This window comes from Anopheles moucheti, chromosome 3 (genome assembly GCF_943734755.1).
Source record: "Anopheles moucheti chromosome 3, idAnoMoucSN_F20_07, whole genome shotgun sequence".
Classification (NCBI taxonomy): domain Eukaryota; kingdom Metazoa; phylum Arthropoda; class Insecta; order Diptera; family Culicidae; genus Anopheles; species Anopheles moucheti.
In genome coordinates, this window is record NC_069141.1 from 58,324,579 (window position 1) to 58,341,326 (window position 16,748).

Genomic DNA, 16,748 nt, shown 5'->3' on the forward strand with positions numbered 1-16,748 from the left:
GTCCCTGCAGCGTGCATATAGCTGAACCGCTCACGCGTGTTAACATTGCCGGTGATAGATGAGTTTCTCACACGTTGGCTATTATTACAGGGGTTTTGGGGGCTATATTGACATGTTCAGCGTGAGGTTGTTTGGCTCGTTTTGGTATCTCATATAATTGTCTCAAATATCTCATATAATGCAATATAATATAATCATTGGCAAGTTTTCGTTGCCAGCAACAACATTTGACGGTCATTCGACAGCTCTACCGAATTTAACAACGCATATAGCTTTTCCCGAACAAAGCAATACCGAGCAGGACTCGTCAATACATACGACGCGAACCCTGCATCGCACACCATCACTCTCTTCAAGGTACGGAATCCGCTCTCTCATTCGCATACCTCTCTTATCACGCGGGAGGCTTATCACACGGTGCTCGCATTTAGCATCGGCAGCCGATCTCGCTCTCACCATTCCGAGCGATACGATCGCCGTGTGTGGTTTTGTGTTGCGTGTGTATGCACAACTGAGCCAATCAGCTGCGTACCGTCGTCGGCTGATACGAAATTCCATACAAAACCGGCTGTTTTCAGATTTCCGATACCAAGAGAGCATCCAAAACAGGAGCTGACATCAATTCCCCTCCAGTATGCATATTCCTGATCCGCTCTCACGTGTTAACATTGCCGGTGATAGAAGAGTTTCTCACACGTTGGCTATTATTGCAGGGTTGTTGGGGGCTATATTGACATGTTCAGCGTGACGTTGTTTGGTTCGTTTGGTATCTCATATAATCGTATAAAAAGCCAGAAATGGTAGGCTTCAATATCCTGAGAATGTCGTGCCGATAAAGAAGAAGGAGTTTGAGTACACTGCATACGTCTCTTGCGTAGCCGTGTAACCGGGTCGATATAGCTAGTTATAGCTAGATATTGCTAGCTAGTTCGATCCGCCGCTGGTCGCGAAACTATTCATGCAGCAACTATGGTCGCTTAAGAAGGATGAAAAGGCATGGGACTACTGGGATAGCGAACTCCCATCGCACTTACAGCATGAATGGTTAAGGTTTCACTCTTCACTAGAATCACTTCGTGAGGTTACGCATTCCGCGTTCCACTTCCCAACACTAGGCTACAAATCTGCAGATGCATCAAGAGTGGCGTATGGTGCGTATGGTGCTACCTTGTAGGCAATGGGGCGTATTATTTCGACACATCCTGGCAAGGACGGAACAGCTCGCGCGGTGACGCTGCGCACAGTATCCGGTAAACACGTCGTACGCGCAGCAAACCGGTTGGTAATATTACCCAATCCAAATGCTCAAATGCTCAGTAATTTGGATAAGAAAATTGGCACTGGCACTGAATAGCATGCAGCAACAAACCATGTTCACGTTTAATTACTTTCATAGTTGTAAATAAACAAAAAATAACAAATAAACAAATAATAGTAAATAACAAGGCAAGGCACATACTCATATATACCCATAAATTCAATTTCTTTGGTGACCGGAATGTGAGAAATAAAGGTTTATAAAAGAACATTCCTTTCACATTCCTATCAAACGCATTAGAATGTGTGGGGGAAAAGGCAAAACGGCATCCTGCATCTCTCTCGTATTTTGCGCCGATCCGTCCGTCGCAAAACGCTCAGAAACGATGGAATTTTTGGTTTCCAACACCAAGAGAGCATGATCAACGAAGAGGTAGCACAAATTTCCGTACCACGTTATAGCATTTCATTTAGCTGTACCCTTCCCTCTACCGATCATAGCGCTTGATCCGTCAACTGATCTTTCATCTCTTTCCGTTCGTCCAATCAGTACAGTGCGTACCACAACTGTACACAAGTTAATTTTTATGGAAATAACAATGTTGTTTTATTGTGGAATATATTTATATATGGAACCCTTTCAAACTCCCGGACATTCCATGATGACAAGAGATATAATTATTGCGAAATAACCGAACAATAAGCAATAAATAATGTCTTCGGAAATAGTGGTACTCCATGTTTCCTACTCGTAATAATTAAAAAACTTACCTGCTGTACAGTTATGACACGCACTGTAGGAACTGGATGGATAAAATGAGACGGAGGATTCTCGCCACAGTACCTGAGCTATTTACTCTATCGATCGCTCTCCCGAGAGGTCCCTTTTCTGATAGTATGTGTAACTAATAGCCAATAGGAGAAGATCTCTAATTGATCAATAGCATCACAGCGCATGATAACGTGAGTAAGCGCCATCAATGTATAATGTACAAGCATGGCGGATCCTTGTGCGGATCAGATTGATGTTATCTCCTCTCTTGGATGCTCTCTTGGTGTCAGAAATCACAAAACCGGTCGCTTTTTGGTGGCTCCGATCGCATGCGCGGAGAGACTTCGACGAAAGGAAAAGCGTTAAAAATGATATGCAATGACGACTGAGATGATCGTGTGCTCCACTAGCTCTGGTTAGCTGGACACTAAACACTAACGGTGATTAATTCTTTCCATTTTGCTCTCTGTTGTCCCCCAAACAAAGATTGTCATCAAGAAGCAGAATAACCATGTGGGAATTCGCTACACTACCTTCACAAAACAGCAAAAATCATCCACTTACGCTGGAGACCCTTTCTTCTAAACGCTTTTACGTACATACGCGTTTATATGAAGTATTTTGTGGACAGTGTTTTTGTGTGTTTATTAAAAGTTTATTACACAGTTTGATCTTCGGATTCGTGGTTGAGTTGAGAAAAGGGATCAACGGCGGATCAAACGGTAGACGGAGTAGGTGGTCGCCTAGGGCTTCGCCCACGGTAGAGGGGGCCCTGAAGGGTACCACAAAAGGTCCCTGGCGAAATTTGACCGCGAACTTCCCGTGGGATGAGTTCAAGTGAGTTCAGGAGCCCCTTCTTACTGCGCCTTTAGCTTTGCCTCATTTCAAGGGCCCTCATCAAATGCCCCCCAATTCATCGTTTTTAAAATTAGAGGTCCCATTTATAATTCCGCCCTAGGCCTCCAAGGGTGAGGAGCATAAATGAAGCTGTTCTACAACATTTACTTCTAAAACACGGTTGAACGTAATGAAAACAAAGCAAACCGAATGAGCAAAAACAAACAAACGTGTTGGAGTTTTGTACGGAAGTGGAATGAAAAAAAAAACAATAGAACTGCATGGATCGTGTCTCTTTCGGATATGTTAATTAAGACAAATGATTGACATTACCATCAGTACTAAGGAGGAAGAAGCAAAATTGTTTCCTGTTGTGTATCATCACCCTTGATCGCGCTTGCACCGCGCTTCTTGGTCAATTACAATTACAATTACAATTACAGAGCAGGCCATGAGCGGCTTTTGAGGAGAAGGGAGCTGCTGCTGGAGTGGCGGATGAATCGTGAGACGGAGAGAATCGTTTTGTTTTGCTTAAAAGTCACCAACTGCCTCATTAGTGCCGCAGTGTAGAGTATGTGCAATGACGATTCTCTTGGGGGCGGCTCATTAACTACTGCGGGGTGTGTACGCTATTTACATATAGACGATCGATCGGTTTAAGCCGGATTTGGGCTGTAAGAGGAGGTCGTTCGGGAAATGCCACAATGTTTTCTTCTTCCTTTACTTCTTATGCACTATCGTTACGATCATGCTAGAGCGCAGTGGATTCATCACAATACGGTTGTTGGGTTTTGTGTCCTATCATTCTAATCAGCTTAATCAACTAGCGCACAACTCTAGCAAATACCCCTTTTTCCCCCGCTATTCACCAGCTTTGAACGTGCTGCGCTAGCAGAGCGAAATTCACATGCCCATTTCTATTCCATTTTTGTTACACGAAAGCCGATTTTATACTCTTGTATTTTTGCAATTATATTGCAGCTCAATTACCACCTCACGCACGATCACTCTTGAAGTTGCTCCATCGATCGCACAAACCATTTTACTTCCCCCTTTGGCCTCTTTTTTATGTGTTATGTTTTCCGTTCTATGTATCACGATTTGTGGTAAGCAACTTTTAATCGCTTCTTTTATATTATACTCCCGGTTTAGGCTTCTTCTATGGCTTTTAGCCATCGGGGCAGGTATATACGGTACGGGAGTGTTTGGAAGGAATTGTCTACAGAGAAAGAGATTTTCTTTCTACTTTTATATTTGAAATTCCATCTTGCTTCATAACTGTGGTAGCGACGGTAGGGAAAAGCGATGACTGGTGGAAAGCATGACCTGAATTATTTAATACAGTGCGCAACATAATTTTATGTGCCTCTTTTTAATGTTTTTTAAAATCAATTTTGAAGTTATTTTGAAATTTTTAGTAGCAGTATATGTAAAGAAAAAATGAACATAAAAAGTAATTTTTTGTTTCTATTTTAGCTCAGCGTTTCTTTTGAATTCATCATTTTTTTTTTCAAATGAACAAATGCACAATATTCCACTGGCAGTCACCACAACAGCTGTATTACAGTGCTGACCAAGGGACAGCGCCAAGAACCGGGTTTTAAAATTGAGTGTGTGCTATAATCCTAAAAGTCTGCAACGCGACATCATATCAACCCGAGCTGAGTAGTGTTAGCGACGAACATTTAAGCTTTCTCGGAAATTATGTTTGAAATGAACAGTTTTACTCCTTGAACTGTTGCTCATTTACTGCTTGTTGTTGTGTAGTTGGGAGTAAGTATCACGGAAATAGTGTTTAAAAAAGTCCAATTCTTAGTTGCTATGCAAGACGCTCAAAAGCTCCAGTTTCTATCTTCACTGTCTACTAAATTAGATTGTGACAAGATTTTACGTTGCTTCAAAAACCTGACAGATCCTATCGTTTACATGCTACGGTTGAGGAATGTGCGTGCATCTGCTGGGGTACAGTCGCTGTACCGTAGCCTTAACGCAGCCTACTGTTCGTGACTCATCCCCTAATCTCCACAGACACAAACACGCAGGACAAAATGGGATAGGATCGAAAACTTCTACTCGTGTGCTGCTACCATTCACTCTACCACCGTTCAAATGCGTGTGTTTTTTTTAGTTTTCGTTATAAAAAATGAGGCAGTTTCCATAGCGCTTTAGCTTGGCTGTTGTTTTATTCTTGTTGTTGCACACTCGAAACTACTTTTTGCGAACTATACACTTATGAGGCTTCCTTTCCCGGTGCAGCCAAGGTTTCGCCTTCCACAATTTCTCCTTTCTGGCCTACACTAAAAGCAACGAACGGTAGTGCCATCTTTTCCCCTCCTTCTATATAAGGGTGCACACTGCACATTTAAACTAATGCCGTTTAGCGCCTACAATTGACAACTCCCTAGATGGATCAGTTACGTTTAGAAATCGATCGAAAGCCAGCTTACAATCGTCTACGGACACGTTACGATTACGGGTCGCTACCATTTTTACCGTAGTTTTTAACTAAATTTCACTATCTGTCAGTAGTAGAACCAGCTGCTCTGACAAGGAAGGAAATCTGTCACCGTCTATATACGCGTAAGTCGCAATTTAATTGTCATAAAATAGAAACTAAAAGGAAATAAAAAAAAGGAAACATAAACCATACTAGAATAAAGGTAATATTTATTGAACAAATCAATTTATGTTCGGGGAAAAAGAAACGTAAAAATAATATCTTATTTCACTGCACTCAAACGTAAAGCACGCACTGTTGCATTCTATGCGACCTTTATTGCAAGTCTTTCCCGTATTCGTAGCGTCGCGCTTGGAACAAATAAGTGTTAAAAGTGTATACTCTTTTCACACATTTATGTTATTTGCTTTAAATGTACCGTTAACCCTACTTACATGTAAAATAATCGCAAAAAGAGAACGATATTAGCTTGCTTTGTAAAACAAACTGCACCACAATAGTATAACGTACAAACCCCTGCTGAGGTTTTTGTTGTCCAAACGCGATACGGTATGTATTAAAGGATTTGGTATTGATGGAAGTGATGTAAAATAATTCAAGAATGAATATTTCTGGTCATAAATTGTACGAGCAAACACAAAGTAAGAGCTTTATACGATTAATGTTCATTTGTTCGTTTGGTTTGTTTGCTTTTGTTTTGTTACTTACGTACGTTTCGGTGATTGTTTTTTTAAGTGCAGCCAAGTTATATTCCCTCTTCCTATTAATGCCATTGTGGAATGCATCGATCGAATCGATATACGGAAATGCGAATATGAATGATTCGCCTGCCGAACATGAACATGCAGAACATGTCTGCACAACAAAAAGGTTAAAGAAAAAAATTAGAAAATAATATATTTTCTACACGTTGCGGTACTCGTCCATGTCGCACGGTACACATCATAATGCTGTATTTTTACTTCGCTTCGGCACCACAGTAAAAGCGTCCAAATGCTTAGCACAAGTAGATAAATACACACCCGATATGAGGGCCTTTTTCGGGCGCATCCTAGTTGCAAGGATGTATCCGCGGTATCAAATGTGTGTCTCCTGAGAGGTGTGTCCAATCACAGTGAAGAACCCCCAAATGGTGTCCCCCACTGCGACGGGTTTCAGTGTATGTGAGAACTTAAGTTTAACATTTACTAACATGCTCCAACGCGTTGTTCTCGACGGACCCGTGTGTGTTTGTATGATTGCTGGAAAAAGGGTTGTTTTTTTTTTGTTGGTGAAAGGGACATTAATGCTAAGATAGAAAGGCCTGTTCCTCTCTTTCAATCAGCCTATTCGATTTTTTACGTTACGTGATGCATTTGTTTTGACAAGGTATGATGATAATGCAAAGGACAATCTCTTCATGCCGTGACGAATCCTAACCTTCGTCAATAGCCGTCTAACGGTGGCTACCGTTGCAGCAAATATTATGTGTAGATCTGGAAGATGATCAGGATGCTAAGGATCGTGCAGATGAAGCATATTAGCACCGGTAGGATGACGATGAAGCGGAGCGATCTAAAACAAATCGATTGATTATTGATTGAGATGTAACGTAATAAGAGAGCCTCATGAGAGTGCCATTTGTTACCTCCACGGGCCGTCGGCTGGATGTCAAAGATCACCGGCATCGTGTTCCGGATCGAGCTGGTTGACCGAGTTGGCGTTGGATTGGAAGAGACTGGTGCTAACCGTGTCCTGCTGATCATTACCGGCAGTGGCCGACCCTTTCCCGGACGCCTGTATCGCCGATTTGGCCGTAGCAGCCGAACGTTTCGATTTTCCTAATAGCCAGAAAAACACTGTTCCCAGTAGGACAATTCGAAAACCATTTCCCAATGGACGGATGTGATGTGGCCCCATGTTATGTGTACGAATTGGATGATGGGATGATGAGCAATATAAGAGTAGAATGTACAATAATGTGTCGTATGAGAAAACATGAAATTAAAGCACACATATCGACGAATACGACAAGGGAAATGATTGGAAATCAGAAAAAGGATTTAAAAAATCAAACATAAAGAGAGGGAAATAAATGAAACGGAATAAAGAAAAAAAAAACAAATTAGAAATAAAAACTAGCTTCGTGCGGTGTGCAAATAATAATCTTAATGATATATAATAGCGAGTGATTTGTAGCTTATTTTTGATAGAATTATATCCGTAAAATAGAAAATATGATAAAGGAACTTTTTCTTATTAAACTTAATACCTTAACACGGTGAAAGTAATTCGTGCAAAAAAAAACATTTAAAAATTATGCTTGCACTAAATATGCGGTAATTGTCTAAAAAATGCGCATACATTCATGTCAGGCAGCTTTAGTAATGCATGAATGTTGTGTCCGCTTTTTACCGTCCGTTTAAAAATGTCACAGGATACCTACCTCCCGAAAAGCACAGACATCCCTTATCGTCTGCGCTACAGTCTTTTTTGCCATTGTTCAGCTCGCGGTTCATCTCGTTCATGCAGCGCTGATAGTAGTCATAGTCCTTCAGATACCAAACCGGTGGCCAACGGTGCTCCCGCAGGTAGTCCTGATTGTCCGGATGGAGGCTTTTCAGGCTGCGCGGTGACAGCCGGCAGATGCTGTTGTAGTTAACGCAGAGATACGACATGCACCATTCCGCTAGCTGGTGTGCGTTGTGCAGCTAAAACCGGACACAAGGATTACTTTTTGTGCAAAAGTGTACAGCAAAACAAGCTATAGAGCAAATTACCTTCACCGGTTCCAGTAGCCTCAGACAGTGTTCGACCGCTTCGCTCGTTTCATTCTGTGACATGCGAAGCAAATCTTCGATCACACGGCACTCGACCAGATTCAGCAACCGGGGCAAACACAACCGATTGGCCAGCTCGAGCAGGTTGAGACATTTGTCCGCCGAGATGGGCGGTATCTCATCGGTGTACAGATAGCACAGCAGCTTGTGGAAGGTGTATTCCGTCACACCGGGAAGTACGATCTGGAGGACAAGAAGACGATACACGAATAAATACAATGGAAAGGTTTGGTAATCGGGCAACACAAACCACCAAACCTACCAAATTGGCATGGGCCTCCCGAAAATCGCCGTTTAGCATCGCCTTCATAACATCACAGCGCGCGACCAGCATGGCACGATGCGCCTTCATATGGCCATCGTCCAGCTCGAACGTGATATCACCAAAGATACCGTTCTGAACACAATATTTCTCCAAATGTTGCTTCATGCACTGGAACGGGAAAATATACAGTTTGGTTTGATTTATTGACCGAATGAAGCTTTCAGTTCGATGCAATTTTGTTACTACCGTAGAATAGTGTTGAATCGTTTCATCGTTCATGAAACTTTGATTTGCCTGCGTGTTGGACAGCAGCACCATCAGCTGGGGTAGCTCCAGAAACTCAGCCGCTTGTCGTATTTCCTGCAATAATGTAGAAATAAACAAACAAACGAAATTAGTTTCAATTCGTATTCAATTCTAAAAAGGTTAAAATAGTTCATCAATAGCTAAGATAACGGCTACGAAAAATATCCTAGAAAAGGAAAAAAATCAAATAAGAAAAATAGATTTGTAACTATTGAAAACCATTGTTTGTAATAAGATTGTTTGTAATAATGGTATTAGAAAGAGATTAATTAAAGGTGCATTAGAAGGGATATTAGATCCATAATTTAATTCGTGGCATTTGACAGTACATTGTCATACTGTTTCTGCTTTAACTTCAGTTTTTACGACACCTTTTCATAAATGATAAATTATTAATCTTCCATCTAAACTAATCAATCTTCCACTGCAAAAAGATAAAAAAGCTGTTCTGCTGAAGTTGTCGGGATTAATTTGGAAATTAGTTATTACAAACTGTTACAAAATTATCACAAAATTTGAATGAAAGTTATTTGAATGAATTAAATAGCAAACTGTTGATCTAACCTGAACTAAACTTAAAAAAAAATATATTCAGTACTATGATACTCTGCACTCCAGCATTGCAGCCAATACTGAGCCTGCTAGAAATTATTACTTTCTTTAAAAACTTAACATATTTTGTTTTGATTTTGAATTCAGATGATCTCCTTCTAAATTGCCACGAATCGAATTAGAGTCTAATTCAGTACTAGTAGTATGAGAAGCTAAAATAGAAAATAAACCACTAGTCATATTACAGTGATTGATCGTATTCCTTTATTCCGTATGTTAAAGAGAAACGTTTGTCGTTTTAATAATTTTTCTAATGTAAAAGCAACCAAAAACTATAAGCAAATATTGGCAAACCCAAACCGAATTTGGCAAGCAAACTTAAAAGCATCCTATATTGTTTGTTAAAAGGATATCGCAATATGCGCACCGCATGGCCTCTTCCATATTGCAGTACAACCCATTCACATCGAAACACAACAAATCATTACAACCAACTGGTTAAAAGTATTACATGGAGAAACGATAAAAAAATAACGAATACATTACAACTTATTACAACTTTTAACAAAATCCAACAAATTAGCTTCGTTAACGCTGAAGCTACTCTACAGTCTTTGCTGCGCATTAGTACAGCGGGCACTCATCCAAACAAAACAAAACACTCTTTAACAAAGAACATCGCATTCTAGTAACGCATTGTACTATCATTATTGTTTTGTGTTTGTTCGTGTATTTTTTTTTGTCTGTGTGTGTTTTTTCTTTTTGCATTTACCAGTATCAATCCTATCGACGCAGTCTGCATCGTTGAAGAGCAGCGGCAGAAGGTGAAGATATTTCGTGGGCGAAAAGTGAAGAATATAGTCAGAAGAAAATGTACAACATAAATTGTGGGAAACCAAGAACGAAGGGTCGAGAGGAGGGAAATGCAGGGAACAGAAGGAAACGGGAAAAAGGGAATGCTTAACACTGCTCAAAGTTTGCTCGTAGAACATAAAACTCGTTTTCTAGGCGATCAACGGATGATGAATGAACCATCTCACAGGTATCAAGTGAAAAAATAATATGATGATCTTAACATAATATATACCGCAATGAGTACGGGCATAAAGGAAGAATGCAAATGCAACAACATAAACCGATGTGATACGGAAAGCAAACGGAACAGAAACAATCTACGAGCGACAAACAAAACAATCACAACAACAAAAAATAGATGTATAATAGATGATCAACAGCGACAAAAACATGCATTATTGCTCCACTTATTACGTATTAAATATTAAAATTATGTACACTAAAATTTAAATTTCATCTTCTTATGAAATAAATAACGTTGGCGGTATAAGATGAAGAAAAGGAAGAAAGAGAAGATAACTATCGAAAAAAAGGAGAGAAGTCTTTTTTTTATGATCCAAAATATGTGTCTGGTGCGGAAATGTAGCGACAGGCCGCTCTGTGTGCAACAGGTGAATAAATAGGTGTACGTTTGAAGATAATTTTTCGTCTATTCTACTACTGAAAGCGGTGTGTCATTGTGCGGAGAATCCAAAATGGGATCGCTTTCGACTTTAATTGTGTGTTTTCGTTGTTATTTTTTGATTGATGAATGAAAGAGCGTAACAGCGCAGTGGCCGCTGGTGCGAACTAACCTGCAAATCGAGACAGTCTCGATCGATCGTGCCCGTATAGATAAACTTTAAACACTGCTGCATTGCTTGCGGTGTGATCACCTTGCTAATTTGCACGACCGTCTGCGTTTGCGTGTAGCTGTGTCTTCCACTTTCAATCTAAAAAAAAACAGAGGAAAACGTCCTTAAGTTTAAAACCACCCTGAAAGGGCGTTTGCTATTCGCCAATACTTACCTGGAATACTCTAATACTTTGAAACACGGGATGATGCAACTCCCGATAGAGATCTTTCTTCGGTTCCACCGTTGGCAATGCCTGATAGCTGGACCGTCGTTTCAGTTGCTCCCACATGCTGATCGCAAAACACGAGAAAACACAGTTAGTGAGTGGACGTTCGTTTCTACCACCAGCGAATGCACCTACCGATTGGGAGCCACTTTGTTCTGCTCGAGCCGGATTAGACACTCGGTATCCTCGTTAAAATCGGCCGTCGTCGATTCTCCAAACGTCGAGCTTACCATGCTAGACTCACTGCTGCTTCTTGCACCAATGTCACTGATGTCCATCATTAATAACCTACACCATCACCGTGTCCACCGGGTTCGTACCGAAAAATAAAGCGTGGAAAAACAAGAAGAAAATGGCGCAACGCTTAATAGATTTCGATGTTCGTTCGGGATGGGGTGGGGCGGCGAGAGTAATTGGAATTGTTGCTAACCTATGAAATGCATTAGAACTACTAGCTAACATAAATCTATGTACGGAAAAACGGATAGTACCGACAATTAATACTAGATCTGTATAGCACTGGGAATTGAACATGTTAAGCATGTCCTTCGTATGCGTGCCGGTAATAACGGTTACTTCCGGCGGCGGAGGTTTCGGCGGTCGAAATGGTGCCTGCAACGCAAAACAGAGAGCAATTAGAGAAATGTATGTTGAAAGTCCTCCGCCACCGCAAAGTATCTCACCTGCAGCAGTGGCCTCTGAACACGCTTCAGGTTGGTCATCCAGAAACGATGCTCGCGGCGCGCTATTAATGCCGCCCGGATCGCATTCTCGAACACTTCGTTCACGCCAAAGTACGTGAACACGCTCGTCTCGTAGTAGGCAACGCCCAGTTCCTTCGCCACGGCCCGTGCCTCATCCGGCATTACCAGATCGGATTTGCGCGCCGCCCGCACGAAAGGGCTTCGTTCGCCGAAGTAGGACAGATACGTCTCATCGCGGTACATGTACCGTAGATCGTTCTTACACCCGACCAGTATGACGGGTGTGTCGGGACAAAACTTCCGTATCTCCGGGTACCACATGGCGCGACAGTTTCGCAGTGAGACGGGATTTGCTATCGAAAAGCATAGCAACACCACGTCCGAGCTAAAACAAAAACAAATGGGAAATTATTTTATTAGAATACATCGCGATGATGATTTAGTTCCTGCTATAATGCTTACCGTCCGTAGGCAAAACGTCGATCCTTGTCGTGATCGCCGAATGTGTCCCAGAGGCGTAACGAAACATTAACACCGTCCACAATTTCCCACGAACGTTCGAGGACCTGTAAATAGAAAATATTCGCGTAAGTAAGTCCATTTCGCAGCAGCTTTTATTTTATAACAGACGGAACATTCTGCAATCAAAAGGGTGCCCCAATAAAAACTATTATTGTTGATCGTAGATGCGTCACCAATTGCACGATCTTCTAAAAGCCCATCGATCAGCAAATGACTCACCGGTTATAATGTATGCGCGGAACGATCATAAAATAAGATAAATGCATCCTAATGATTCTTGAAGTGGTAGCATTCAAGCGCCACCGTTACGCCGTCGTCCAGATACAAGATCTCGTCACCTCTTTGAACGTACTGCCTTATCCACTGCCTACACCATCTTTACGCATCATTTGAGTCAAGTAGCATCGCTTTAGATCGCGGACCGAGTAAGAAACCCACTCGAGAGGTACACAAACAGCATTGCATTGCATTTTCCAACTGCGCCATATTGCGTTACGGAAAACACGAAGCTGTAAAACGTAACCTAGCTACAATAATAGCAACGTGCACGATCTGCACCGCATTTTGTATGCGGTTCCACAGATCTAAAGTAAATAAAAACAGGCCCGGTTGGAATACTAATCGTTCCCACATCGCCCCGGTTCTAGGTATGATCATCGGCTTCAACCGGCAAAGCGGGCCGGCTCTGGAGACACGTTTTGTTTGTTGGCGTTGGCTGTAGTCGTAATTGTGCGCGATGTGTGGGGCCATGCGAGCGTGACAATTCTTCTGACCCGAAAATACGGTACACAGCACCATTGTAGTGCTAATTAGGGTATTACTCACGGTACGCTAATTCTGAGCGCTATTTGCAAGCATCAAATTATGGATGGAATTCGAAGAGACATTACCATTTTGCACAGCCAATTGCATCGTCTACCAATAATAGTCAAGACTACTAAAACATTGACTTTTGCGCTAAAATACATAACAAATTGTCGGATGAGAGTTAACAAATAAGTTAAATTATATATTGAATATATTTAGGCAAAAACATTCAAAACATGGCACAAAAAGCAAATTTTCAAAAAAGAAACAATTTAACACTTAAATAGAAAAAAAATTGTACCAAGTGCATCAAACTATGCAACTTTCAATTGCTCAGCTTGGCCTATTGCGCATTATTATGTAAATGGTATAAAGATACAAATTGAAATTCAAATGTGATGACAGATAATTATAAGCTAATTAATTACTACTGTCACCCAGCTTGTTTTATTGACAAACAGATCCAGAGTTCGTTCTGGCGCTCTGTTGCTATTAATAATACCGTACAGAAAACCATCCATTTGATCAAAGATCCCCTTCCTGTCGGTGATCTTCGATCGTTTTGATCAAACAATTTTAACTTGATTTGCAGATAAAGTACTCTGTTGTTCAAATTTGTAATTGTAGTAGTTGTTAACTTCAAATAACTTTTAACTTCAAATACATTTTTACTCAAGTTCAACCTAAAGCATACATGTATTTGCCACATATATTTAGCTATCATTTACTATAATCAAATCAAATTTTCCCTCCGTTTAAAAGGTTTTTTTTCTTCTTTAAAATAACAGCACAGTCTCGATACGACCCTAATCACTAAGCGACTAAGAATAGAAAAGCGACGGGTAATCCTTTAAAACGGAAAAACAAAATCAAAAACCAATTTTCCAATCCCATTCATCCAATTATGTTCTCTAAACCGCGAGTAGTACTCCTCCCTTCTACGACGGAGCGAAATCTCTGCTTGGATTAAATTTACCGTGGATCCGGAATGGTCGCATGCGGAATAAGCGAAAGTATGCTCGCTATTAATCCTAGCCCAGCGCCATCGTTCCCATCCACAATACACGCTGCTACTAATCTCGCTGCTCAACTGATCTTGATACACTTTAACGCCAGCGGAATCCATCGACCGACGTCGTAACAGTGTTCGGAGTTTCGGAGAGTCGTTCCGTTTTACGTACACCACACTTTCGACCAATTGCTAGCTTTGCTTGGCCTGGTTGATTATTAATAGTAGCTCGTTACTGGAGTAGGGTTCGATTCCGGTCCCGTGCCCGATTCGTTCGACAAACATTCTACCATTTTGTTGCTTTGATGGGATGACTATAGATGGTCTGTCATTTTCCATGCTCATGCCGAAGATTCATGCAAAGCAAAACACTGCCGCGATGAGTTCTTTGTCCGTTCTTGAACCATTTCCCCACAGATGGGGTGAAAAATTAACGGGATAAGAGCAAATATCAAGAAAACTGGCATTAAACAACACCAGAACCCGATGCGGAACGAATCAATGGGTGTCGAGTTCTATGCGTTCCCATTCTTCGGATCAACACATTGTACATGGACAGCATCGAGGAGAGCGCGTGCACTTTAAAACATTGTACCTCCTAATGTTGCCACTTTTCTCCCTAACGACGTCTTCGCCTGCGTGCAGTTCCCGGGTCCCGAGATCGAGTGTACCATCCCCATCGCCGTGGAGAACAAAGAAAGGAATTCAATTCATTGTGTTGTTCGCGCATTCCAGCGGAGTGCGATCCGATAAGGCTGCACGTGGGAAACAGGGACGGGAAACTCTTCCGGAGCTTCGTTTGCCATTGGGATTTGGATTTGGGTGGTGGGATGAGGTTGAAAAACTTTTGCCAGCCAACCCCCAATGTGCAGTGGAGCAGTTCGGCTCCAAGAAGGAAACTCGTTGCATGTGTACCGTCTGTCCGGAATGGTTGTTCTAAAAATAAACTTTTCCCCGTTCGTGCGCGCTAACGCGCTCCACCGTTCGCAATGGCAAGCAATAAGCGAGCAGATTGCAAATTTCCTACACCCGGAACCCGGTGCTGCGCGGTACACTGGAACGAGATATCCAGCTTGCATGATAAAAAGCCGGTGAGAAGATGTTCAACAGACGATTCCTTCCAACTAAAATGCGCTGGTGTTGTGAGTATCGGCCAGAGGATCTAGAGGAAATTGAAGAATTAAATATCGTCTACCACAGGGTTGTCCAACTTGGGATGTCTATTAGGAGGAAGTTGAGTACCTTTTCAATTTTGATCATGCAGTTGTGCTTTTTGAATCTATTGGGAAGGAAAAAATATATAACTCTTAAGTGAAGAGTTTTTTGAGTTTACGAATCACAACATATTAATGACCCTCTGAAAATTAATTAACTCATGCATCTGAAAATTTTCTAGCGTTAATAAAAAAAACACACATGTATCTCGGAAAATTCCAAATATTCCTTCTTTACCAGCACAACAACCTTAAGCGGTCTAAGCCTGTCATTTCTGGCTTTCAATGCCTTAATTTACCCCTAACTACATATTCAGTTCTGTGTGTATTCATAATGGTCCGGATGGGATTTTGTTTCGGTCCTGCCGTATTTAGACCGGCGCCGTTACCAAATGCTCTACCAAATGATCCTTAATACCAAATAGTTATCAATTTTTGGTATATTCTCATTTATTAAAGATTTATCAAGCGTTGCATATTTATGACTCTTTGGAGATTCATAAATTATCTCCATAATGATTCAGAATCTTTCATACGGTAAAAAGATTAATGTTGGGTCCATTAATCTGCTTTAGATTGTAGAACTGGTTCAGTTCTAAGAAACTTATCAATGTCGTGAATAAAGCTGTTATTTATATTATAATCTTTAAATATTGTTGTAAATAAAACCCCATAAATAAATAACTAATAATCTCGGTCTGTAGATGGCATTTGCTGCAACAACAAATATTATTATTACAAACTGTATTTTTGGTGCATTTGACAAATAATTTCACAAAGACAAAACATGACCTAGCACAATAACTGCTAAGAAGTTATTAATTAATAACCCAGAAGCTTTATGAGCCTTGGAACAATATTTACAGCTGTACCAGCTGATACCATAAAACACGCAAAGATAAATACGTCGGGACAATAATCAAACAAGCAAACAATTTTTATTGGGTGCAATATGTCTGATATTTGATCAGGCCATAAAATAATTCATTTATGGCAAAGAACCTTTGTTGAAAATTACGGCGCATTTGTCGCTCTTTCACGCGAACAAATAGTTAAATTTTCCTATTAAATAGCCAATAGTTTGCAAGAGTTTGCATTGTTTACACCAGAAAGAAATAGTTGGACAACCCTGATTTTCAAACCGCTACGGTTTAATCGAACACCAACCTAACGAATAGGATGCCAGGAAGCAAATGCATTTTCCGCAGCAATCCCATTAAAGAAGCTAAGCGGACCAAGTTTATCTTCCCCCACGGTAGCGACTTTTAAATCCCCCCCACCGGATACCTACCCCAGTGCACGCAGGATG

At 41.0% G+C, this 16,748-nt stretch overlaps 1 protein-coding gene across 2 annotated transcripts in view; it reads right to left on the reverse strand.

The window, feature by feature from the left end:
• Positions 1-6,738: 6,738 nt before the first annotated feature.
• LOC128301742 (rho-related BTB domain-containing protein 1) overlaps positions 6,739-16,748 on the reverse strand; it is a 33,683-nt gene continuing 23,673 nt past the window's right edge. Inside the window, exons 3-14 of one of the 2 annotated variants that reach the window (XM_053038359.1) lie at positions 12,350-12,453; positions 11,867-12,272; positions 11,614-11,795; positions 11,319-11,471; positions 11,130-11,247; positions 10,916-11,053; positions 8,655-8,768; positions 8,406-8,576; positions 8,084-8,326; positions 7,750-8,014; positions 6,952-7,144; positions 6,739-6,878 (exon numbers count right to left, since the gene is read on the reverse strand). In XM_053038359.1, the coding sequence (XP_052894319.1) occupies positions 6,975-7,144; positions 7,750-8,014; positions 8,084-8,326; positions 8,406-8,576; positions 8,655-8,768; positions 10,916-11,053; positions 11,130-11,247; positions 11,319-11,471; positions 11,614-11,795; positions 11,867-12,272; positions 12,350-12,453 (2,064 nt within the window). In that variant the 3' untranslated portion in view covers positions 6,739-6,878; positions 6,952-6,974. Of the gene's footprint in view, positions 6,879-6,951; positions 7,163-7,749; positions 8,015-8,083; positions 8,327-8,405; positions 8,577-8,654; positions 8,769-10,915; positions 11,054-11,129; positions 11,248-11,318; positions 11,472-11,613; positions 11,796-11,866; positions 12,273-12,349; positions 12,454-16,748 lie in introns of both variants that reach the window. The other variant, XM_053038358.1, reaches the window with a different exon arrangement.